This window comes from Durio zibethinus, chromosome 11 (genome assembly GCF_047325235.1).
Source record: "Durio zibethinus cultivar Kanyao isolate XHJ-2024 chromosome 11, ASM4732523v1, whole genome shotgun sequence".
Taxonomy (NCBI): Eukaryota; Viridiplantae; Streptophyta; class Magnoliopsida; order Malvales; family Malvaceae; genus Durio; species Durio zibethinus.
In genome coordinates this window covers 158,669-182,811 of record NC_143172.1, presented here as the reverse complement: position 1 = coordinate 182,811, position 24,143 = coordinate 158,669, and the positions used below count along the sequence as shown (strand labels likewise).

Here is a 24,143-nt window from a genome sequence, read left to right as displayed (position 1 = left end):
ACTCTGGAGGGACTACATGACAAACTTCCCCTTTCTGTTGCGGCCCAAGCACGAAAGTGAACATATTGTTATTGCTGGTTTTTTTTTTTTTCCTTTGCCTGCCTTATTATAAATTAATGATAGGCCACGGAAAGAGTTCGATCGATCACAAACACCAGATTTTCAATCGGAGGAGAAGCCTCCGTCATCGTTCCTACCCCATATTCCTAATTAACCAAAATTTACAAAGATTGGTGATGGCTGGACAGTCCAGGAAATGGATGATTCTAGTGGCGACTATTTGGATTCAAGCGTTCACAGGGACGAATTTCGATTTCTCCGCATATTCCTCGGAGATGAAGAAGGTGCTAGGGATATCGCAGGTGCAGTTGAATTATCTGGCAGTGGCATCGGATATGGGGAAGGTCTTTGGGTGGTCTTCTGGGTTGGCTCTCATGTATTTTCCTTTGTGGGTGGTGCTCTTCATGGCTGCTTTCATGGGACTTTTTGGTTATGGAACCCAATGGCTCGTCATCAGGAATGCCATCTCTTTGCCTTATATGCTGGTATGTATGCTCTTGCTCTGACTAACTGCTTCATTTTCCAATCCATTGAATTATTTGTGAATATTGCTTCTGCCTGCAATTCAATTTATGATTTCTGGGGTTCTCTCATATTTCTTCTTCTTCTTCTTCTTCTTCTTTTGGGTTGCAATGTTTTAATTTTCTATTCATGGCAGATACAAAGAACTCTATTTTCCCATTTCCGGAACCTCCAAACTAAAATTATTTAATACACCAGTACTATTATATTTCTACTTTCTAGTTGGCTTATGCCTTATGGTCTCAATGGGATTACAGTTTGTGATTTGATTCCGCCTTGTTTCTGGGTTTTTCTTAATTAATTCCGGTTTTAAGTTTTTCATGAAGTGCCCTCTAATGTGAATGTGACTGATCAATTGATCTATGGTTAATCTACTACTAGTATTTAGTTGGAGTGCTTTATTATTGCTCTTACACTTTTTTTATTTGTTTGAGGGTAAATATTTTCCTTCAAAGTGTCTACTTTGGAATTTTTTGTTCTTCCTTTCTTTCTTTCTGTATGTTTTGTCCCTAGACTCTTGAAGAAGCAGCACTAGTAGTATTCATTTAGTCATTCAACATTTCATTCAGTTTTTAAAAGAATACATGTGGTTGAGAAGGTTTTAAACAAAGAAACAGTGGGCGCGTCGTCATAGGTACCGTTACTATGAACTATGATGAATAGGAAAATGATACCGACGGGTCCCCTCTCCTCTCTCCTTTCCTCTTGAAAATTGATAAACATTAAACACTTTGCCCCGCCACCATAGCTGGGCCCTTTCCTTTCCTCTCCTCTCCTCTTCTCTCCTCGGATTAAATGCACTTTTTCATCTCATCCCATTACTAGTTGAGTTCACCACATTGAATAATCTCATTTTTATTGTTTATACTCCCCCCACCAACCCCCAAAATTTAGCAGTATGTACCATAAAAATAATCTTACTTAAAAAAAAAAAAACTGGTATGTTAGACATTTACAATTTATATCAAGATCAATCTAAAAAATTCGCTTTTAGACTATTTTTAAACAATTTATACCGCACTTTGAGTTGTTACTATTTTTTTTCTTGGCAATTCAAATTGCTTGTATGATACTTGGATGCTATGACGTCAGTCCTTGAAGTAATTTGGTAGTCGGTAATCGGCCATTGACATTTTTCTTTTCTAAACTGAAATTAGAAGCAAAGCCATTTTCTTTTGACATTTTCTCGCTTCATTGATGAAATCCCGCTTTGTCATTTCCTGATATAATATAACATCTCCTCTCCTAAGGGCTAAGGCAAAAAGGCTAATCTTGGTTAAAACAGCCAAAATGCACTGAGGTCTTGCTACAATTATCCTCTATTCCAGAATATTGATGTGTTCGTCATTTAATCAGAGTATGATCGATTCACTTTATCTTATTTGGAAGAAACTTCCGGCCGTCTACATGAGCTCCTACATAGATTTCCTTCTGCTAACTACTGAAAAACTCTCGACTGTTAATGTGGAGTAGATTTGTTTCGATTAAAGGCCAGTTTTCTTTGTCGGTTTGTGCTTTTTTGGATTTTGGGCACTTGCTAGAGGAAAGAGGGAGGAAAATAGGGGTTGGGCCTGGGTAAATTGTTTGAATGTACAACATAAACTGCACATGCACAACCCAGAGCATACTGCAGGATATTGTGAACTAACTACATGCTCCAAGACACGGTGTTGGGCCAGAGAAGTTGAATCATCCCTCCAGAGTCGAGGCCATTGTCCAGTGGGATTCCCCAACGAAACTTCTCGAGAATGTTTTGCTTACCTTAACAACGTGAAAGAATGCACGAACAAACTTCATGCATGTTTGATCTTAATTGGTTCAAGCAGCTAGTACCTTGATCTTGAATCGTTTATATGCGCACATCAGGGTGATCATTAGCAGATGCAAAAGACTATAGATTGCCATTCATATGGTTCGTTTTACTCCCACTGGATCTGAACATCAACTTACAGAGAGAAGAAATTAAAGCTGTTAACCGGTTGAACCACTTGGCGTAAAGTAATTTGAGCATTTTTCAGTGTTAATATAAATGCGAGCTATTGCTAATATAAATTAGATAGTAACTGACTTCATCTTTAACTTAAATACAAAGTCATTTATAATTCGTTTAACTTAGTCAGGGTTGTGTTGTTAAATCAATTAAATTTAGAGCAACAGTGTTTTTTTTTTTTTTTCATTTGATAAGTTTATAATTGTGCTGAAATTAAGGGTCTTTCTCAAGCACCAATTTGTTGCAGCCAGAGAGCCAGCATGAGACAGAGGCATGGCGTTAAAAACAATTGAAAGAGAATGGATAATCTTCGGTGTACTGGAAATTCCTATTCAAATTCTAGAGAAATATTTAAGAACAAATTAATTCCATAAAATTAAAGAGATGAGATGAGAGTGAGACATATAGTTGCCATTATTTGATATATATATATATATATATATATATATATATATATATATAGAGAGAGAGAGAGAGAGAGAGAGAGAGAGAGAGATCAACTACCATTTCATACAAGTTGTTGTCAATGATACCAGCTAATAACTTCATTTTATTTTTTTGGGCCAATATAGCTATATAAAAAATTAACTTTGATTTCTAATTTATATGTGGCAGGTTTTCTTTCTGTGTTTGTTAGCAGGATGTAGCATATGCTGGTTCAACACAGTTTGCTTTGTTCTTTGCATAAAAAACTTCCCGGCTAACCGAGCCCTTGCTTTATCCCTCACAGTAAGCTACAATGGTGTAAGTGCAGCCCTGTACGCCCTTGCTGGTGAGGCAATTAATGCATCATCCAGTTCGCTATATCTTCTTCTGAATTCCATTGTTCCCCTTATCTTTTCGATTGCAGCACTCATCCCAATTCTTCGCCAAACCTCGGTGAACCCTCTTTCCCCCGAGGCAGTCCGCATCGACTCCATTATGTTTCTAGTATTGAACGTGTTAGCCGTTTTAACCGGTGTTTATCTCCTTATTTTTGGTTCAAACACATCAGATTCAAGTACAACAGCTCGTCTCCTCCTTGCTGGAGCAATTTCTCTTCTGGTTTTCCCCTTATGTATTCCTGGTGTTGTCTATGCTCGACATTGGTTCCATCATACTGTTCACTCTAGCTTCCACCTCCGAGGATCCGGCTTCATTCTTGTGGATGATGACGATCTCGAGCTTCATAAACGGCTGGTAAGCCGTGAGGCTAGTTCCAATGATCGGAATGGCTCAATGAGTGATGATGGATCTGAATATAAACTTGGCAGCGAAAAGTGCATTAAAGATGAATTAGACCGTACAAGATGTTATGAGAAAATGATTGAAAAAGATCAACTGGTAATACTAGGTGAAGAGCACCCAGCCCAAGTACTTGTTGGGAGATTGGATTTTTGGCTGTATTACATTGCATATTTTTGCGGGGGAACAATTGGGCTTGTGTACAGCAACAATCTAGGACAGATTGCACAATCACTGGGAGAGAGTTCCAATACTACCTTACTGCTCACTCTTTATTCATCCTTCTCCTTCTTTGGCCGCTTGCTTTCAGCTGCACCTGACTATGTTCGCGCGTAAGTAGTTTTTAACATCAAACTGGAATACGACTAATTAAGTAAATTAATTAAAGCAATGATATGTATGCTAATTAATTAATCAAACAATTATGATGTGCAGGAAAATGTACTTTGCTAGAACTGGGTGGCTGACCATTGCCCTGTTGCCAACTCCCGTTGCTTTCTTCTTGCTGGCTGGATTAGGCAATTCAATGGCGTTGCGCGTAGGAACTGCATTAATCGGGTTGAGTTCGGGGTTCATATTTGCTGCCGCAGTTTCAGTAACATCTGAGCTCTTTGGACCGAATAGCGTAGGCGTAAATCACAACATTCTCATCACCAATATCCCGATTGGGTCACTAGTTTATGGGGTTCTTGCTGCAATGGTTTATGATGGGAACGCAGGTAGAGGCCTGAACCTGAAATTAAAGTTTGCAGAATCAGTAGTATGCATGGGGAAGCAATGCTATTTCTTAACGTTTGTGTGGTGGGGTTGCTTGTCCATTCTGGGGTTAGTTTCGAGTTTGCTATTATTTCTAAGAACCAAGCATGCTTATGACGCTTTTGAACGGAATCGTGCATCGGCAGAGACTTCTCATGAGATAGCTAGCTGAATAACAATTACTAGTATATATTTCACGGTCACAGTCACAGAGATCAGTTTTGCTTGCATATTATATCTTGTGCGAACGATATATGTCTAATTTGCCATAAAAAAAAAAAAAATTAATGCACCAAGTGAATTTTTAACTTTAGAATTATTAATTCGATTGATGCATGGTTTGATATGCTCTACTGCTCTCTTCTAGACTTAGGATTTATTTACAGTTCCATGAGCCTTTACCAACACGTTAAAATATAAAAATAGAAATAAAACTTACCCAGTTAAATATAATAGTGTTTTGTGTGTGTGCTAATTTCGATTAATGTTTGGCCAATGGATTTGAGTGATTTGAATGGAGTGATCAGTAAAAATCGATTACTTTTATTTATTTATTTATATTTTTGTGTTTCAAACAAATGTATTGGACAGACTCATCAAATGAATGCCTAAAGGACTTGCAAGAGTAATACATGTTTCAAATCTCATTTAATTAAATTACTAACACATGTACAGCAGTACAAACTTTTTAATTAATATATATGATCACAATTAATAAAGATTATTTATTTATTAGAAAATTATAAGATTATTATCTTTATTATTATTATTATTATTATATAATTATTATTATATACTAGTTTAATATAAACATTATTTTTATTATTAGTAATATTTTTTATCTTATAACGAATGTTACATTAATATTTCATTCAAAAAGAAATATATTACATTAGGATACCGTAACATTTTGAGAATACTTAAAAGAAATGTTCTTATTTTGTAGTAGTAGTAGAAAATTTAAAGTAAAGGAAATGAGGAACGTAAAAGATCATTTAAGATATCAAAGGGTCAATTTGGTAATTGCATAGAATTCTATTTTCCCTATAGTTTGTTTCAGGGCTTCTGTTTTGGGCCTTGGGGGCGGGGTTGGGTATTAAATTATAAATTATACAAAAAAAAAAAAAAAAAAAAAACCGAAATGCGCAATTGCAATTAGATAATAGGGAATTGGCAATGGCATGAAAGAAAATTGATATCCTCTATTAGTGCCAAGTTTTTATTCCTGGTTCTGGCGGTGGCACTGGTGGCGCAGTCGGAATTTGGTCTTTGGTGGGATTGTAAGTTAGTTTCTTTAGGTGGCCGCCAATTGATAATCAATAATCAAAAGAAAATAATCAGATGGCGATAGCCGGGGCAGGGCAGCTTAACCTGAACGAGTCACCTTGTTGGGGATCAAGAAGCGTCGATTGTTTCGAAAAACTCGAGCAGATTGGCGAGGGTACCTACGGGTCCGTTCTCCTTTCTTTCCTCTTATTTATTTTCAATTTAGGGTTTTTTTTTTTTTTTTGTGGGGTTGCCATTGCTCTTTACCTTAATTTACTTTAATTTAATTCAAGCACTTTATGTTTTTGTAGTCAAGTTTACATGGCCAGGGAAATAAAGACCGGAGAAATTGTTGCTTTGAAGAAAATTCGCATGGACAATGAGAGAGAAGGAGTATGTTCTCGCCTCTATCTTTTCAAGTTTTTCTTTTTCTTTTTATAAAAAAAAAAAGTAAAAGATTCGTTCTTTCTCAAAAAACTTGTGCAGTTTCCCATCACTGCAATTCGTGAAATTAAAATTCTGAAGAAGCTGCACCATGAGAATGTAATTAAGCTCAAAGAGATTGTTACTTCTCCGGGTAAATACAATTGCAATTGCACCTACTGCTTGTAATCCATTTATTTATTGCAATCATACTTTTAAATTTTCTCCTTTCACATTTCCTCTATATTTCTGTCTGTAGGTCCTGAGAAGGACGAGCAGGGGAGACCAGGTAACGGTTGTTCCAATTCTTAGTAACTGTGTTATCACCTCACGCTTAACCTTTGCTGCTGTTTTAACGTTTTCCCTTTCTTGCATTGCAGATGGTAATAAATATAAAGGTGGAATTTACATGGTTTTTGAATACATGGACCATGATTTAACTGGCCTTGCTGATCGACCTGGGATGAGATTTTCAGTTCCCCAAATTAAGGTATCCCATTTTTATGGGCAAATAAGAAAAAACTCTGCATTCAATCTTCAAAAGTTTTATTCTTCTAATTATCCTACCTTTTCTTCCAGTGCTACATGAGGCAACTTCTTACCGGGCTTCACTATTGTCATGTAAATCAAGTACTTCACCGTGACATCAAAGGTTCTTACCTACATACCAGCTATTCCCATGTTTAATATAATGATTTTGCCCGACTATGATATTCAAAGTAAGGCTGTGCGTGCTCTTTTCTGCAGGCTCCAATCTTCTTATAGACAATGAGGGTAACCTCAAGCTTGCAGATTTTGGGCTTGCCCGCTCATTCTCAAATGATCACAATGCAAATCTTACAAATCGTGTTATTACTTTATGGTACAGGTATGTGTTTTTACTCCCCTTGTTGAACTGTATGCTAACCTCCTAGGAACATATTTAAAGAGAAACATGAGAATGCAATCATAATTTTTAACTAGTGCAGCATTTACTTCTTGTTTTTTGTCATTTTCACAGACCTCCAGAGCTGCTTCTTGGAGCAACAAAGTATGGTCCAGCTGTTGATATGTGGTCTGTTGGTTGCATCTTTGCTGAGCTTCTGCATGGAAAACCGATTTTTCCTGGAAAAGATGAGGTTAGTTGCTTTATATTCAATTAAATGATTGAACTTTATGGAAAGATAAGCCATAATTGAAGGTTGTGATGTCTTATAAGTCAAATGTCCCTAGAATATTTTATCCATGTAGTAGAATCCTGTTGGTAATTGATAGCTGATATCTTCTTCCATACATGTAAAGTTTTCTGGTCATTTTGGATTTAGTCGTTACAGCTTGCTGAGATAAATTACTCAAGTTCTTAACAATCAATTTCAGAACTTAATAGCATTTTGATGAAAACAAGAAGAAGCTCGTGGAAAGGAAACTTTAAAGAATAAATTTGGGCATTGATATTATCTCTTTTCTCCTATTTATCCACATGTCAACCTTCTGTTGTTTTGCTTATTGACATTTCTGATTTGGCTGCATGTATCCATTTCTGTATAGCAGCATGCAAACAAGGATTCAAATTTGCCTTTTAATGTTCCCTTTGCTAGAATATGATAACATGATAGTTTTTGTATCCATCATAGAAATTTGTTTGGTAGGAGGGAATTACCGTTTTATTTGTATAGCCTTATCAACGGTTTGTTGAAGTTTTCAAGTTTGAAATTATACCATATCAGTACTGGTTAAAGTTAAACCTTGTGTGAAAATATAATCATAGACACACACACACACACATGCTGCCGAGACAAATCATGTGTGAACACATGTAAGCTCGCTTATTTGCATATTGAACAGGTATTTTCTTTCCTATTTCATGGGCCTTTAATCTGGTAATTGCTTGCAAGACACCAGTATGAAATGCTATACTTGTAATTATTGCAGCCTGAACAATTAAATAAGATATTCGAGCTGTGTGGAGCGCCGGATGAAGTCAACTGGCCTGGGGTTTCTAAGATTCCTTGGTATAACAACTTCAAGCCAACAAGGCCGATGAAGAGACGTCTCCGAGAAGTTTTTAGGCAGTAAGTTCACTTATGCTGTCATATAGTACTTTTTCCCCCTAGGGGGATATTTGAGAGTCATAATGCTGATAGACTGGATCTGGGAATCAATCCTGGACCAGTGGGGTCTCCTACCCTCCTAAGGGTCATGTGCCTAAACACTTTAGTTAGAGACGTTGGTCTATTTATGCTATATATGTGATATTTTAAACTTCAACATGTAGTTATAGTTTAATAAGTCTATATCTCATCTCTGACATTTGTCTATATGCAATAGTTTTGACCGACATGCTTTGGAATTGTTGGAGAGGATGTTGATGCTTGATCCATCTCAGGTAACATTTGATATATTTGTCTTCTTTGTATTCATTTATGCTTTACAAAAGCCACAGGATTCTTTCCTCTGCGTTAGGCAATCCTTCAATTTAGATCATGTGACTGTTGAGTGTTTACTTAATCTCAAGGGAATTGTTTTCTCTCGGGATTCATTTTAAAATGTGCAGCCTTTTGGATCAAAATGATTGGTTAAATGGATTAAACAAAGAACTTCTGTAGGTTTCTATATATATTTTTCTTTCAAACGTCCTATCAAAGTGAAGTTGCACCATCAAACGAGAAATTAAGCCAATTTTATATTCTTCTGTTTGTTCAAACTTCCAAATGTGGAATTTTTTGCTGTATTTATTAGCAGTCTGAAAAATAGCAATTTGGCTATCTTTTTCCAAGAAAATTTATTGAACCTTGGTAATTGTGATTAAGGAAAGCTTAAGCACTTATGCATGTGATAACATTGTTATTGTTTGCAAACTTGGACTTTGTTTTCAAAAAAAAAAAAAAAGGAAAGATTTTTATTTTGGTTATATTCTAATAAGGTATTCGCCATTCTGTTCTCTTTGTTTAAAACATAGAGAATATCTGCCAAGGATGCACTTGATGCTGAGTATTTCTGGACAGACCCATTACCTTGCGATCCAAGGAGGTTTATTTTCTTTTGCTTGGATTTCCCCTTTCTGGTACTATTGGTTTCTTGATGTTCATTAATTATCTATGTTTTCTTTGGTTTAGCTTGCCTAAATATGAATCATCACATGAGTTCCAAACCAAGAAAAAGCGGCAGCAACAGCGACAACACGAAGAAAATGCTAAGCGACAGAAACTACAGCATCCACAACCTCACTCGCGCCTTCCGCCTATTCAGCAGTCTGGGCAAGCACACGCCCAAATGAGGCCTGGACCTAACCCACCTTTGCATGGTACTCAACCCCCAGTTACTGCAGGGCCTAGCCACCATTATGGGAAACCTCGTGGACCTGCAGGTGGGCCAGGTAGGTACCCCCCTAATGGAAGCAGTGGGGGATACAATCACCCAAATCGTGGTGGTCAAGGTGGCGGTGGAGGTTATAGCAGTGGGCCTTATCCACCTCAAGGACGGGGCCCACCATATGGCTCAAGTGGTTTGCCCGGCGCTGGTCCAAGGGGTGGTGGGGGTAGTGGTTATGGAGTTGGAGCTCCCAATTACTCTCAAGGTGGCCCTTATGGTAGTTCCGGCGCTGGACGTGGCTCTAATATGATGGGTGGAAACCGCAATCAACAATACGGTTGGCAGCAGTGAGGTTGTCGTTATACGGTTGGCACGTATAATGTAATGTAATGTAATGATAATAATAGAAGAAGCTTTATCTTGTGTCTTTTAGGTTATTGCGATAAAAGAAAAAAAAAAGGTGAATTGTCTAGTTTTGTCCTCTGATTAGTTGGAGTTGATGAATATAAGACTTTGCCTCGGAAGAGTGTAGACGTGACAGACTAGTTTGGCTCCCCTTTCACTCTCTGCTTTTATAAAATTGATTTAGATCTTATACATGCATATATGCATGAACGAAGTGCTCCAGAGAATAGACATTACACCTACCAAAAAAAAAAGTTTCCTGTGGTCTATGGTCGTGCTTAGGGCCTTTTGCACGGATAATAACTTCGTATATCCAATCGAAACGGTTCAGGGCTTCTTAATAATGGACAAAACAACACACTTAGAATGAGCGGTGGTGAAAAAGAAAAGGCAATTTCTATCTTCTATATATCCATTCGAAGAAAGCTTATAACTTCATATTCCTCAAAACTTTATTAACTTGATCAGAAGATAAGTGGCAACTTCCATAAAACTGCATTCTCTTTTCACTTTTCTTGCTTGATGAAGCTACCAGTAACTGCTTTGCCCCTTCCTTGCTCATTGTTAACAGCTTAAGAATGTCTCTAATACAAGGGAAAAATGCTTCAGGACGAGCACAAAATGGTTGGAACACAAGGAACAACGCTCGCATGTCAGTTCCAAATTGATTAGTTTGCTTCCTCGAAAACTGAGCATCACTTGCAAAAATGCTACCAGAAATAAAATGGTCCAGCCCTTCTGCCACACTTCGCCACAAGTCCAAGAAGTCTTTTGGATTGAGGTTTATCTTAAGAACGTAAAGCTGATTCCTCAAAGTATGCAACGCTTCAATAAAAGCATTGGAAGCAGCCAACTCGGTAGCCGCTGAATCTCTATTTGGACTCATATTCTGATCTTCATCAATGTAATCCTCATTATGGTTGTATCCCCAAGTTTGATTTTCAAACTGACGAAGAAGAAAAGCAATGATTTCCATAAGCCAGTTAGTCTCTAGCTCAGACAAGCGTTTTATTTCCTCTACAAAGAAGCAACCATCATCGAAACCTTTGCCTTTTTCCAGGATGTTAGAATCTTTTTCAGTAATCTTCATCTCGAAAAACCTTACATCATCACTCCATTCTTGCAGCTTAGACTCAACATATCTGGCAGCATTGATTGATTCACATGCTCTAACCGAGGCACTATCATCAGAATTTTCAGCAGATAATTCAGCATTCTTGCAATGAAGAAGCAATACGTTAGAAAAATGCCAGAAGAATCTGGCTACAGTTGATGTAACAAATTGGACACGTGCCAAAACAGTTGGCAAAGTTTGGGATCGATCAATCATTTCTTGCGCAATTTTAAGTGCAGATTCTGCAACCAGTGGAGCTTTATGGTCCTCTCTGGAAGAGAGCAGAAAAGTTTCACATGCTTTACTAACATTAAAGTCAATTCTATGTGTGTCATCAACTTGCCAAGCTTTTGCATCCTTCAGTACTGCTTTTAGTTTCTTCCAGCCATCCTTGAGCTCCATCTTTGCCCAAATCTTTAGCCAATCTGGTCTATCACAAAATATTTTTAATACTGATATCCCTCTTGAAAGCCCATCATACCTTTGAGCATCTGGCAAGAAGAGACAAGTCTCAGATCTTACTAGTGACTGCATCCGTTTATCAAAACCAACAATAAGGTCAACCAGATGAAGCCACAATGAGATAACTTCTAATTTCATGTCTTTCTCCTTATACCTTTCAGCCAAGGCAGGAAAAACATTTTCTGTTAAGAACCCAGAAAGCATATGGACCATTGCAGAAACCCAAGCTTCGTTAGCACTATAGCCCAATAATCTGGCTGCATCAATCAAAGGCTGCAAAATATCAGTTACCCCCACCATAAAGCCCCTAGTAACTCTATATGCAAGAGCAAATATAAACTCAGGCTGCTCAGCCCATTTCAAGAAGTGATATTCCATTCTTTCTGCAAGTGGAGACACCAGTTCATCAATAGCCCAAAGTCGTATGCCATACTCCTTTTGATCTAAAGTAGTGATCTTTCGTACTTCTCTACGTGTCTGCAGTTGCTGCAAAGCACAAAGAACTTGAAAACTTTGAGCATAAGACTTCTTTTCATCTCCATGAATAAGAACTAGTGGGTTTGGGAGCTCAGCGACCGCTCCACTTTCGACTTTTGATGTTAGAAGTTTAGGAGGCCACCCTAAAGAAGCAAGAAGAGCACGGTGTTCTGCAAGAGCTTCTGGTCGAATTACAGACAAAATTTTATCTACTCTATGATCTACTGATTGTAGAAGTTGATGCCATTGTTGTTGGGATTTCTCAACATTAACAATTATCTCCTCAATATCGTTAATGGCTTTTATGGCCCGCAGCAATCTTTCTTGCTTTTGTCCAAAGTCCTGCAGGGCATGAGTGTCTGGATATAATGGTAGAGATACATTCTGAAATAATAGGGAAAAACAGGATCAGAGTAATTACTTGTGAAGTCAGTGTAGTTGAAAGCTTTGTGAACATATTCCCTGTACAGTGATTCCCAGAACAGAAAACTGCATCTTCAAGGTCTCCTACCAAAGCTTCTAAGCAAAGAGCTGTTTCTGTTATTTCGAAAAGACTAGCTAAGCTTATGGCCTAGTGGCATAGTATGTATAATATTAGGAAAAGAATCGCACTTAAGAACAAAGAAAGACACAAAAACATATTTAAAAGCAGAGGAAGGATCACACCTTAAGAGTTTAAATTTATGTGCTCTCGTTCTAATAATAGAAGAATATGTTCTTTAACAGCATCCAGCAATAAGGCCACTTAGGCAATAAATTATAGGTATTATCATTAGCTGAGCTTTCTTAGTCCAAAGCTGCATTCAGTAACTGTCATAGACAGCAGGCTTTTCCTTTTCAAGTTGAAGGCAGACAGACGCTAATAGGCTATTGCTGTCTTGACTCTTGACAAGTATGCCATTGAAGAAACTTGCATATATATACATATACACGGCCATAAAATCCAACAACAAGTGTTTTATGGTAATGAAGAATGAAACCCAGTATAATGTAGGTAATTAAGAAGAAGAATAACTAAGCATTAAATTATCTGCTCGGAAGTTGGAATTATAGCGATAAGGGCTAAAAATTTGCTGACCAAGATATTGGCGGACGCTGTGAATTCGTTGCAATTGAAGCACGAGCTGCTGCAGTTCTTCACCCAAAATCCTCTGCTGCATTCTCTGGGAAGCAGTCCCATCTGCAGACCCAAATATGCAAAATAACAATAAAAAAAGAAAGAAAGAGTTAATGGTGGAAAAATAAAAGCGAAATAAAACAACATATAATGCAGAGTGCTAACCGGGAGAGGAAGCATAGAGGGTGAGATTGAGATTGAGATTGGCGAGGGAAGCTTTGGCGTGAAATGAACGAGAGATCCATGAAAGGGCGCGTTCGATGAGAATGGTGCGCAGGTGTAGCAGACAAGTGTCCAAATCAGAACAGTGTTTGGTCAATTCCGACAACAGACAAGAACAAGGAGTAGAAGATGGAGACACATCGTTTGGGGTCTTGAAATGTTGGTCCAGATACTCTGACTGCTGCCGCCATAGCTTTCCCACTTTCGGCAGAATTAGTTTTTGGTGATGCCATTCTTCCATTACTCTCTCTATTCTCATTCAATTGAAATTTTCTTCTCTCAAATACAAAAAATACAACCCGGGTTCCACTTCCACATCTCTGGGCCCAAATCTTTTTTTTTTTTTTTTTGGGTTTTCTTCTTTTATATCCCTCGTAATTTGCTGTATAAAGTTTAAATAATTTGGTACTTTCAGTTTGATATAAAGTTTTTCAAGAATGATGTTGCTTTATTTTATTTTATTTTTTGAAAGAAAGAATTGATATTGGTAAACTAATAATCAAGTAAAAATAATTATGAATCTCCTTTTTTTTTTTTAAAAAAAAAAAAGAGATTGTAATTTCGATGTTCCATATAAAAAAGACAGGCAAAAAATAATCTAAAAATCCTATTCCTATCTAACTTCAAAAGATTACGTTTGCTTGACATTTTGATTTCAATCTGTCTTAACATTTTAAACTAAAAAAAAAAAGAAGCAAATCATAAATTAAAAGTAAACAAAATTTGAAATGTAGTACCACAATTTTGTTTAAAGGTAAGATTTTGAAGGACAAAGATTAACCATAAAGAACATAACATGTGATAATGGCGAACTAGAAAACGAACTCTCGCCACTGCAACCAATTATGGCTAATTATGTAGCTTCCTTACGTCCTTCGGTGGAATGAGACTTCTTATTTTCCAAAAAAAAAAAAAAAAGCGAAGAAGATCTCCTTAACAAAATCAAATAATTTTTGTTTAATCCTATGGACTTATATGATATTCCTGTGTTAAGATTATTGTTCAATACTAATTTTCATTTTCATGGTAGTAATCATGTTCAGGAAGTGTCTAAAAGGAAAAACAAAGTACAATTGAACCGGATCATTCCATATTTGAGCTCAAAGATGTGTATGGGCTTTTCTAAAAAAAAAGTCCAAACTTTGGGCTATTTGCTTACTTCCCCATATGTCAGTCATTGGGCTCAGAGTCTATTGAACTGCCAACATAACATACTCGTTGAGTCGAAAACATACATTGTACTATTGTTCCTCAAATCAATCCAGCTCTTGTATTGTCCAAAATCTTTTACATGGAAAGTAAAATGCAACTGTACTAGTTCTAAAAAAGAAGTATAGCCTGCCTAAGGAATTAAGGATAGACACAAAAAGTGTCGTTTTTTATACAAAGAAACAATCTCTCATATGCCAGTGCCATCTTGCTTGCCGTAAACATAGAAGCTGCATACTTCTGACATGCCTTTCCCCTTTGCGCTAGCCTCTTTGGGCCTTCTCTCACCACCTCCTCTAAAGCCTCCAACAACGAGTCCACGTTGGGAGAAAACATGAAACCCAACTCATCATTAACAACAACACTGCTTTTGATGCTCGGGAACCTCGACGCCATAACCGGTTTTCCGCTCATCATTGCTTCCATCAGAGTGAGATCTAACCCTTGAGGCCTCAGCGTTGGATTCACAAAAATATCAATAGCATTATAAAATGGCTTGAGTTGGGATGGACTCATGGAGCCCAAAACAAGTACGCGAGGGCCTAATTCCTTGTATCGTTGCTCCCATGGGCCAGACCCCGCCACGATCAAATAGACATCTGGGTGCTTTCTTACGAGCTTGGAGAAGGCTTCGTATAGTAAAGGATGACCTTTATCCTTCACCAGTCTTCCTGCCACACCAAGCACCAAACTACCATTTATGGGGACTCCAATCTTAGACCTGAAGTCAAGACCTAGGGATAAGTCATTTCGAAAATCATTTTCATCAACACCGTTGAGGATGACATGGACTCTTCTCCGTGGGATCTGATACACATCCCTCAACATCTCCCCGCAACTATCACTGATTGCAACATGATGAGCGTAGCTATGGAAGAATCTTATTTCGCTAAGCACTTTTGGGACCACCCCATATAAACTAATGTTGAAAGAAGGCGATATGGGTTCATTGGGCTTACGAGTTAAATCTTGGTAAATACTTGATTGTAAGCTTTCGAGGGCTATACCGTGCCATGAAACAGCAAGATTCTTAAGATTGCGAGCCAACCAATGAGGAAGAGCCACACTTTCGGAATGGATAACGTCGAATGGTCGACGCTGGTTCTCTTCATCAAAGAGCTCCCAAGCCTTGTTGTATCGCCACTTACCAGCTTCACCTTCATGGCAGTGAATTCTTGGGGAGTTAGAAGATGTTGGGGTATCAGGGTGATCGTTGAAATCATTGACAGGGGATGTAAATACATGAACTTGGTGGCCACGGCGAGCTAAAGCGGTGTGCAAGGTGTAGGCATGGCGTTCCATGCCGCCAGGGGTGGTGCCAATGGGCCATTTTCGGGAAAAAACAGCGATTTTGAGTGTGACAGGTGGGGGTTGAATGGGGATGAAAGGAAGGCGATTCCAAGCAAATAGGGAGTTTCGAAGGTCACCGGACCAAGAGTTGTCGTTGCTTGAGGGATGAGGGGTGCAGAGGGAGGAAGTAGAGGCGTGGAGGAGAAACAAAAGAGGAACGGTGAAGACAATTATGAACAAAAGAGTGGTGTACAGATTGGAATGCATCGAGATCAGATGGGGCTTCTTGGGTTTGCTGTTAAAGGCCATTTTCTTTACTTTAAACGAAAAGAGAAAGAAAGAAAGAATGGAATGAATGGCATGTAGATTTTGGGTTTGCTAGTATAAAATATAAGAATGTTATCATGGAAAGAATGGGTTTTGTTTATTGGTTGTTTGAGTTCATTCATTTATTCATATACAGACTGTATTCTAGCTGAGTTGAGGTATGCTGCAAAATGCAAAATATAAAACGCAAAGTTAGGTGTAGGGAGGAAGGAAAGTGGGGTGGGCAGAGCACGCACTTAAGCAAGTGCATTGGCTTTTGGAGTTCATCTTTTCTAAATTTTTAGTGCGTTTCTCACGCCCCCTCTAACGAGGAAAAGGCAGATCATGATGATAATTTATTCAATTACTCCAATAAAAAATTAATTTTATTTCCTATTAAAATTTTAAATACATATATGTTTATTTTTGGCACCGGTGGTGCTCAGAAAAAAGCGGGCCAACGCAACAGTTTTCTTTTGCCTTTTCTATATATATATGCACTTCAAGCTTTGTCGTTAACTTTTTTTTTTTTTTTTTAATTATAATTTCATGTAAAGATCCATTGTTTATAAATAAAAGGAAATAGTACAAAGTACTCAACATTTTTTTTTCTCTTTTTGTGCATTGTATCTGACACTAGTATTATTCATGGGACTCGGTTTCGTGTGTGTGTTCAATTTAGAAGCCAGCGAGTCAACACAAGCGTCTGAATGTGGGATTTTGAGTTTTGACGGTTGACTTACAGGCCCTAAAACTTCATGGTCTAAAAGTGAAGAGGATGTTTGAAAGCCGCAGTAAACGCATGTCCATTTTTGACAAATTAGGCAAACCTGAGGCTGAGGCTGAGGCTGAGGCTGAGGCTGAGGCGAGGCTTGAGAGGTTTCGATCGGTGGATTCATTTAAAAACTCTTTTTTCTTCATTGTTAAGTAGAGTAGCTTATACATATATATATATATATATATATCATATTATAAGAGCTTCTATTCATCATATTTAATTACTAATGAATGAAATTGGAAGAAATTAGCTGGTAACTATACTATGAATTGAAAACTTCAAACTCTATGCTACTTTCAAAATATATACGCAACCATTTTTTTTTTTTTTATAATTTGAGAAATTATGATAATTTGGATAAAAATTAGGATACACTTGCTACTTACCATATTTGAGTCAAATATTAATATTGTTCCAATTTCCTATATTCAAATTACATAATTGAAAATATTCACAGAGAAATTGCTAATGTGCTGGCAGTTCAAGTCATTGACTCTTCATATATTTTCATCGTTTAATTAATGCCTGAATATATATTTGAGGTTGAAGATTAATTAACCCGGCAAGGCATCCTTACTATGATGCTTGACGTCCAACCCAACAAAGATAGATTTGCATCAATTTTGACTCCATTATGCCCAATAAATTTGATAACCCTAAACCTTACTCCATCCCTATATTATATGCTATATATCTACGGCTGGAACTGTACATTGGCCTTCAATTATATTACCAAGTCCAAGAAAAGAATTATTATACTATATAATACTAGTCCAAGCCAAAATACATAACCCTCAACAATATAATTATGCCAATGCTTTGATTACATTTTGCAAATGACTAAAAAATATGTCGTTTGAACCTATATATCAAAGGGCATGTGTCACGGGTCGAGACTCAAGCTTCGAACCCGCGCGGCTCCGGGACCCGGGCATTCACCCTTCCGGCGTCTCGAATCAGCCTACCTGCCACGGTTCACACCCTTGTGAGGTATTGTCCGCTCTGGCCCCCCTGGCCTCACGGTTTTGTCCTACAAAAGACGCCTCACAAGACGGAGATGGTGTGAACCCTTTTATACCCCAGTGACCCTCCTATTATGTTCGATGTGGGATTCAGGACTCCCCCTTAGGTCCGTGACATTCTCCCGCACCCAACCTCGTTACGTCCTCGTCACGGAGGCCGGCCACCCTGCCTACCTCCCTCGAGGTGCTCGGCGTGGATCGAACGGTTTAAGGCTGGCTCTGATACCACTTGTCACGGGTCGAGACTCAAGCTCCGAACCCGCGCGGCTCCGGGACCCGGGCATTCACCCTTCCGGCGTCTCGGATCAGCCTGACCGCCACGGTTCACACCCTTGTGAGGTATTGTCCGCTCTGGCCCCCCTGGCCTCACGGTTTTGTCCTACAAAAGGCGTCTCACAAGGCGGAGATGGTGTGAACCCTTTTATACCCCAATGACCCTCCTATTATGTTCGATGTGGGATTCAGGACTCCCCCTTAGATCCGTGACACATGCATGGCTTATAGCTAGCAATTTAGTAACTTTTTTCTTTTGTCATTTATTAATGTACTAATTTAACTAATATCAATAACACGTTAATTTTCTAAATAATCATCTAGCATGTATACGAGTTTACAATTATAATAATATGTTACCAAATTGTGTAGGATACTTTACATATTATAATTATCTAGTTAAATTTTTTGAGGGGTATTATGTAAAAAAAAAAAAGGGTTCAACTATTTACAAAGAAAGGTTGCATTATGAAAGAGAGAAATTAGCTAGCTTGCTCATTATTTATATATATACATACTAGGAGTAGAAATAATTTAGACTTGAATCATGATGCCTTCCTTCCGATTTGGAGTAGCTGAAGTGGACTTTTTCTGAACGCCACCTCTACCTTGTGCCCTGAATTTGTTACCAGCAGAAACAGAAACTCCATTTTTATTGGATTTTGAGGAGACCGGCCATTGACCACAGGAGACTGCCATGTCCTTGTACTGTTGCAGGGCTTCAAGTGTTTGAATAACGGCTGGCATCCTTGGCCTGTCTTTAGAGTTCAAACTAATGCATTGCAATCCCAGAACAGCCATTTCTTTTGCTCCTTTAACAGAATACTGGCCGCCAAGTCTTTGATCCATAATGTAGCGCAGCCTCCGACTGCTACTCAAGTAAGGTTTAGCCCAATCAACAAGGTTTTGCTCATTCTTACACCTCGATTTCTCCACTGCTCTTCTTCCTGTAAGCAGTTCTAGTAGTACTACTCCAAAGCTGTAAACATCACTCTTTGTTGTCAAGTGGCCTGAATATATATATTAATCATAACAATAGGATCATCATAAGTTTCTGTTCGTCAGAATCGGATAGAAAGTAGTACGTTTAATTAATTTCTGCCTGGAATAATTAAATTCGTTGCAAATATCGATTCCAGAAAGGAAATTTTGCGTTTTTTCTTTAATTTCCTCGCGTTTGCTCTTTTTTTTTTTTTTTATGGTAATTACTGTAACCTAACCTGTTGATACATATTCTGGTGCAGCATAACCATAGGTGCCCATAACGCGAGTTGTGACGTGCGTGTTTGAGCCCTCAGGCCCCATCTTGGCAAGTCCAAAATCCGATAATTTGGCTGTAAAATCCTGATATAGAATATTTGATACATAAAATTAATTTAAGAGCAATTAAATCAAATGGTACTGTTTTGTTTCCAAAAAAAAAAAAAAAAAGCAAGAGAAAGAGTTAATATAGAACTACACACAGAATCAAGCAAGATATTGGAAGTTTTGAAGTCACGATATATGACAGGATTCTCAGCTCCATGCAAGAATGCAAGCCCTTTGGCTGCTCCAATGGCAATCTTCAGTCTGGTGCCCCACGGCAAGGATGTTGAGATCCCTGCTATATATCAAGTTTTTAAAAATTAAGAACATGAGGGAAAACGTGATCGTATATATTTTTATTAATTTGGGCCTTAATTTTTAGTTTTTACAACATGAGAATAATTGATAATTTAAATTCAAATTTGTCTGAAACTAAAGGATGGTTTAATTGGTAAAATATAACTTTTGAATAAATGATTCTCCAAACTTCCTCTGGGCATGAACTCATATACAAGGAGACGTTGTTCGTCCTCACAGCAATACCCAATCAATTTGACCAAATGTGGGTGTCGAAGCTGCCCCAACAATATTACTTCTGCCTGCACAACAATATAAATTTTTTTTTTTGATAAACAGTATAAAATTTTTCTAGTTCGCAATCAATTGCTTGAATACAAAAAATAGAAAAGTGGATTTCTTTATATAGAATATGGTAAAAAAGAAAAGGTTAGCGCCTATGCTATGCGTATGTATATATAGTTACCCAAACTATATATTTTTCTTCCTTTCATTAGGCTATTGATTTGATTATCAAATATCAATTCATTGGTTATTTTTAATGTAATGAATTTAAATTGCTTATTATATGTCAGAATTTATTTACTAATTGCTTTTCTTTTATGAATAAGTTTCTTTAAAAATAAATTATATATTATATATGTAAAACCTAAAGGATATAATTAAGTAAGAAAAGTTGTCTTTCTGCTAATTAATAATTAGCATATATAGTAGCAATTTGTAAAAAAGTAGGACCATTTATCAAATTTATCATTTTAATTACCAATTTTTTCTTTATGATAATAATTAAGATAAAACCCATGCATTCTGTACAATTAAACAAAATAAAAATTTATGTATACATATACCACTTTTTTGCGATATTTAATAAATAATTTACTTAGCTATATACACAAGTTTGAGAAGCTGAATGTAAGTCATCGGGAGAGAACCTCAAAATAGATGAATGAAGAGAAAAACGTTTTATCTGCAAAAGAGAGAGAGAGAAGGGTATATTTGCTTACAAGCCATTCACGGTGTCCTTGGAGGCCTTCAATGTCCAAAAGCTTGACAGCAACGGCTTGAGGCTTCAAACCCTGCCTCAAATTCTCATCCACGTAACCTTTATGCACAGTCCCGAACCCACCTTCTCCTAACAGAAAATTGGTAGAAAAATTCTGGGTTATGGCCCGTAGCTCGCTTAGCTGGAAATCATACAAATCAGGCCATAAAGATTGGGCAAGATCCTCGTTGATACGCGTGGACGATGAACGACTAAGATCAGAATAGGACAATCGTCGAAACGATGGTAATGGAGCAATGTTCTTGGATAAGTCTGACCTGGATGGCCTGCAACGGCTGAAATTGCCCAAAATTGTTTGGTCATTTGCTGAACAACAATTTGCTGCGAATGGTCTCCAAGGCTTGGAGGAGTCAGTACTGGTCATGGTTACCAAGACAACCTAAGAGGAGATGATCAGATTAATAGTGTGTGTTGATTATGGATTGACCGGCTACTCATCACAACAACATATACATATATTTCATCTAAAGAAGTACTTAAAATAATTCTTTAAGTATCTACCTAGTATAAAAGGCTAGACAACCACATTCTTTCTTCAACTGCTCTAACAACTACTCTACTAAATGGGACAGTTTGTTTGACCCCCCCCCCCCATTTATTTTTGCTTGATCATTATCTTCGTGCATGCTTGGTAATTTGTCATCATCTACGTTGTGTCTCTATATATGAAAGCTGTGAGTTAACTGAACTCCAAGTACTAGTTGTAATATTAATTTGCCCATTAATCCTTGCATTAAGAAATTATTACTTCAATTGATCAAGACTTCCTTCTTTCTTTCTAATGAAGGCTTTTGCTGATGAAGTGAGATCAGTTACATAAAGACAAACAATATTTGACACTTTCAGCTAGCATCAAGAAGTATATATGTGCCCTTAGCCATAATATCAAGTCTAGATTAATATTGAACGAATGGGATGCTTTGCCGAGTACTTAATTGTTAACCTAATTAAAGAATGTCTTGCTACAATATAATTTTTTTTAAAAAGGAATAATTTACCAATATATAAGTAAATGAATATATAATTATTTTTTTTTCCTCTTTAATTTCTCTTTGGGATCGTTTCTATTAAAGGCAAAACATTTCGTTCATGAGTTGGAGTAGGAGTAGTAGTACTGATGAGATCAACAGCAAATTGATTTTGTTTTCAAAAAGAAGAAATTAAATAATATCAGGCAAGCAGAGCAGTTGAGAATGATGTGCGCATAATATTATCCCTAATTTTCCTAATCCAGCCAGCTACTCCAATATTTCATTTTTTCAACAACCAAAACATATATATATATATATATATATTGTTCTAAAAAAGTGGTTAAAACCACTTAACTAGTACAACTAGTTTCCCCCTACAAGATCATCTTACATCAATCTAAACAAAGTTAGAAGTTTAAGTCTTCGAGTGTGCCGAATTTTCTAAATAATCCGCATAAAAATTTGACTCCCTAACCTTACACTGTCACTCTCTTTTCAAAATCTGTTGGCAAGATATCGTCTGATACATTGAATCCTTCTCCTGCATTGACTGCAAAATCTTTTGCATTGCAAGAAGTGAATCCAACTTTACAACCACACGTCGGCATCCATGATCCCAGGCCAAATTTTGACTATTATAAATGGCATAGAGTTCAGCCTAGATAACAATACCCCAACCATCCAAGCTAATTTTATAATGAAAACCAAACAACTATTTACCACTTTCATGTTTACATAAACCACCTAACGCCAGGTTCCCGGGATTCGAACAAGCCGTAGTACTAATACTATCAACATTCACTTTCACAAAGTTGGCCGGAGGGGTTGTCAAGCAATAAACTGAAACTGCAATTTGTAACATGAATCAAATCCTTTGCAGCAATGACGTATTAAGTGCATTAGTAGATCACACAAAAATTAGCATCAAATTTATACAACTTAATTTGCTTCTATACTTCCAAACATACGAGAAATTATTATATGGACTCTTTTCTACCACATCAACCATAGGCCCATCCAATTATTTTACACCCGATCGCAATTTGACTAACCCAACCAAAGTAGATGTAAGCTTCTCATTCAACGTCAATTAACTAGGAAAATTAAAACTAAAAGAAAACAGGATTTTATGTTGAAGCTCAGAGATGTTAAGTAGGGAAAAAATATAAGAAGAGGGATTTAACAATTAAGCAAATAATAGAGATGTTTTTGTACTTGAAATTTAAAATTTTACAATGATATATATATACACACATCATTTCTCTCCTTGCACCATGGCTTCTTCATGTAATCATATATGTTTCAAAGCTAGCTTCAGAGTCCTGTTACCTGCAAATTGAAAAACTTGATAAATGGCCCTCCCAAGTTGCTTATTGTTCTACCTTGTTCTTTTTTTTTTTCCCTATTTTTTGGTCTTTCATCTTTGAGGTATCTGACTGATATATCGGAGGCATAATAGGCTTGAGTTTACTAGGTGCAAATATGATTGCACACAACCAACGCCTATTAGATCGAGTGGTGTAAACACCAAATTTTATCCGGATTTATTAGATTAATTTTTGTTTATTAATATTTTTGATACTATTATAAAATATAATAATTAATAAAAAAAATAACAAAAAAAAATAGAAACAAAAAAAAAAAAAAGAGAACTGGGATGGTAGTGGTGCCTTGCATGACACCACTGGCCACCCACCTTTGTCCCCTCACCATACCCTGCAACCACCACTGGCAGCCCACGCTCCTACCCTACAGCCTACCCTAGCCATCCCTGCAGCCACCTTACTCCACCCAATCTTTAAAGTCCCAATTTTTTCCCTTCTCATTCCTACCCATCAGAAAACCCTAACTCTCCCTCACCCTTAAAAGTCCTAGCTTCCCACACTGAGAAAAACCTCAACCTCCCACAAAACTTCCTACCCATCAGAAAACCAGATAAAAAAAAAAAACTCAAATACCCAAATAGAAACACACAAATCGAAACAAAAAAATAAAGATAAATACAGTCCTCCCCGCAGGGAGGAATCTAGTGCTGAGCTACCTGCAAAAGCAAAAAAATATATATCAGTCTCATTTCAAAAAAAAAAAAAGAAGGCAGAAAACTTTAAGCCCCAATCTACGATGTCGGGGCTGTTTCTAGTGAAACGAGAGCCAGATCTGAAAAAAGGACGTTGAAGAGGGCTTTCAGAATAATTTTTACATTTTTCGATGATCAAAAACTACCGACAGTGACCCAGGCGATGGCCAGCGCGATGGTTCGGCGAGAACCCTAGAGCTCTTTTTTTTTTTTTCTGAAACAG

General features: G+C 37.3%; 5 protein-coding genes across 9 annotated transcripts; 2 read left to right on the top strand and 3 right to left on the bottom strand.

The window, feature by feature from the left end:
• LOC111290682 (Major facilitator superfamily protein) lies at positions 1-4,905 on the top strand. 4 transcript variants are annotated; one of them, XM_089767380.1, is made up of 4 exons: positions 1-545; positions 3,188-3,344; positions 3,423-4,128; positions 4,232-4,905. In XM_089767380.1, the coding sequence occupies exons 1-4, from the start codon at positions 117-119 to the stop codon at positions 4,722-4,724; spliced, it is 1,785 nt and encodes a 594-aa protein (XP_089623506.1). In that variant the 5' UTR covers positions 1-116; the 3' UTR covers positions 4,725-4,905. The 4 variants fall into 4 exon arrangements, with proteins under 4 accessions (XP_089623506.1, XP_089623507.1, XP_022737834.2 ...); XM_089767382.1 differs by having other exon boundaries at positions 40-545; positions 3,188-3,316; XM_022882099.2 differs by having other exon boundaries at positions 28-545; positions 3,188-4,128.
• An 828-nt stretch (positions 4,906-5,733) lies between these two features.
• LOC111289554 (cyclin-dependent kinase C-1-like) lies at positions 5,734-10,135 on the top strand. The gene is made up of 12 exons (XM_022880691.2): positions 5,734-6,003; positions 6,130-6,211; positions 6,305-6,395; positions 6,501-6,530; positions 6,622-6,731; positions 6,821-6,893; positions 6,989-7,109; positions 7,242-7,359; positions 8,153-8,292; positions 8,549-8,606; positions 9,180-9,250; positions 9,337-10,135. Exons 1-12 carry the CDS (start codon positions 5,894-5,896, stop codon positions 9,881-9,883), a joined length of 1,551 nt encoding a protein of 516 aa, XP_022736426.1. The 5' UTR covers positions 5,734-5,893; the 3' UTR covers positions 9,884-10,135.
• A 114-nt stretch (positions 10,136-10,249) lies between these two features.
• On the bottom strand, positions 10,250-13,722 carry LOC111289553 (RINT-1 / TIP-1 family). 2 transcript variants are annotated; one of them, XM_022880690.2, is made up of 4 exons: positions 13,273-13,722; positions 13,069-13,170; positions 12,412-12,527; positions 10,250-12,332 (listed from the first exon to the last, which is right to left on the bottom strand). In XM_022880690.2, the coding sequence occupies exons 1-4, from the start codon at positions 13,586-13,588 to the stop codon at positions 10,365-10,367; spliced, it is 2,502 nt and encodes an 833-aa protein (XP_022736425.1). In that variant the 5' UTR covers positions 13,589-13,722; the 3' UTR covers positions 10,250-10,364. The 2 variants fall into 2 exon arrangements, with proteins under 2 accessions (XP_022736425.1, XP_089623504.1); XM_089767378.1 differs by lacking the exon at positions 12,412-12,527 and having other exon boundaries at positions 10,250-12,374; positions 13,273-13,694.
• Positions 13,723-14,549: 827 nt separating this feature from the next.
• On the bottom strand, positions 14,550-16,434 carry LOC111290385 (UDP-Glycosyltransferase superfamily protein). Its single transcript, XM_022881672.2, has one exon. The coding sequence runs from the start codon at positions 16,135-16,137 to the stop codon at positions 14,680-14,682; it is 1,458 nt and encodes a 485-aa protein (XP_022737407.1). The 5' UTR covers positions 16,138-16,434; the 3' UTR covers positions 14,550-14,679.
• Positions 16,435-18,628: 2,194 nt separating this feature from the next.
• LOC111289307 (Protein kinase superfamily protein) lies at positions 18,629-21,345 on the bottom strand. The gene is made up of 5 exons (XM_022880244.2): positions 20,814-21,345; positions 19,976-20,111; positions 19,671-19,807; positions 19,428-19,551; positions 18,629-19,217 (listed from the first exon to the last, which is right to left on the bottom strand). Exons 1-5 carry the CDS (start codon positions 21,234-21,236, stop codon positions 18,742-18,744), a joined length of 1,296 nt encoding a protein of 431 aa, XP_022735979.2. The 5' UTR covers positions 21,237-21,345; the 3' UTR covers positions 18,629-18,741.
• Between the last annotated feature and the right edge of the window lie 2,798 nt (positions 21,346-24,143).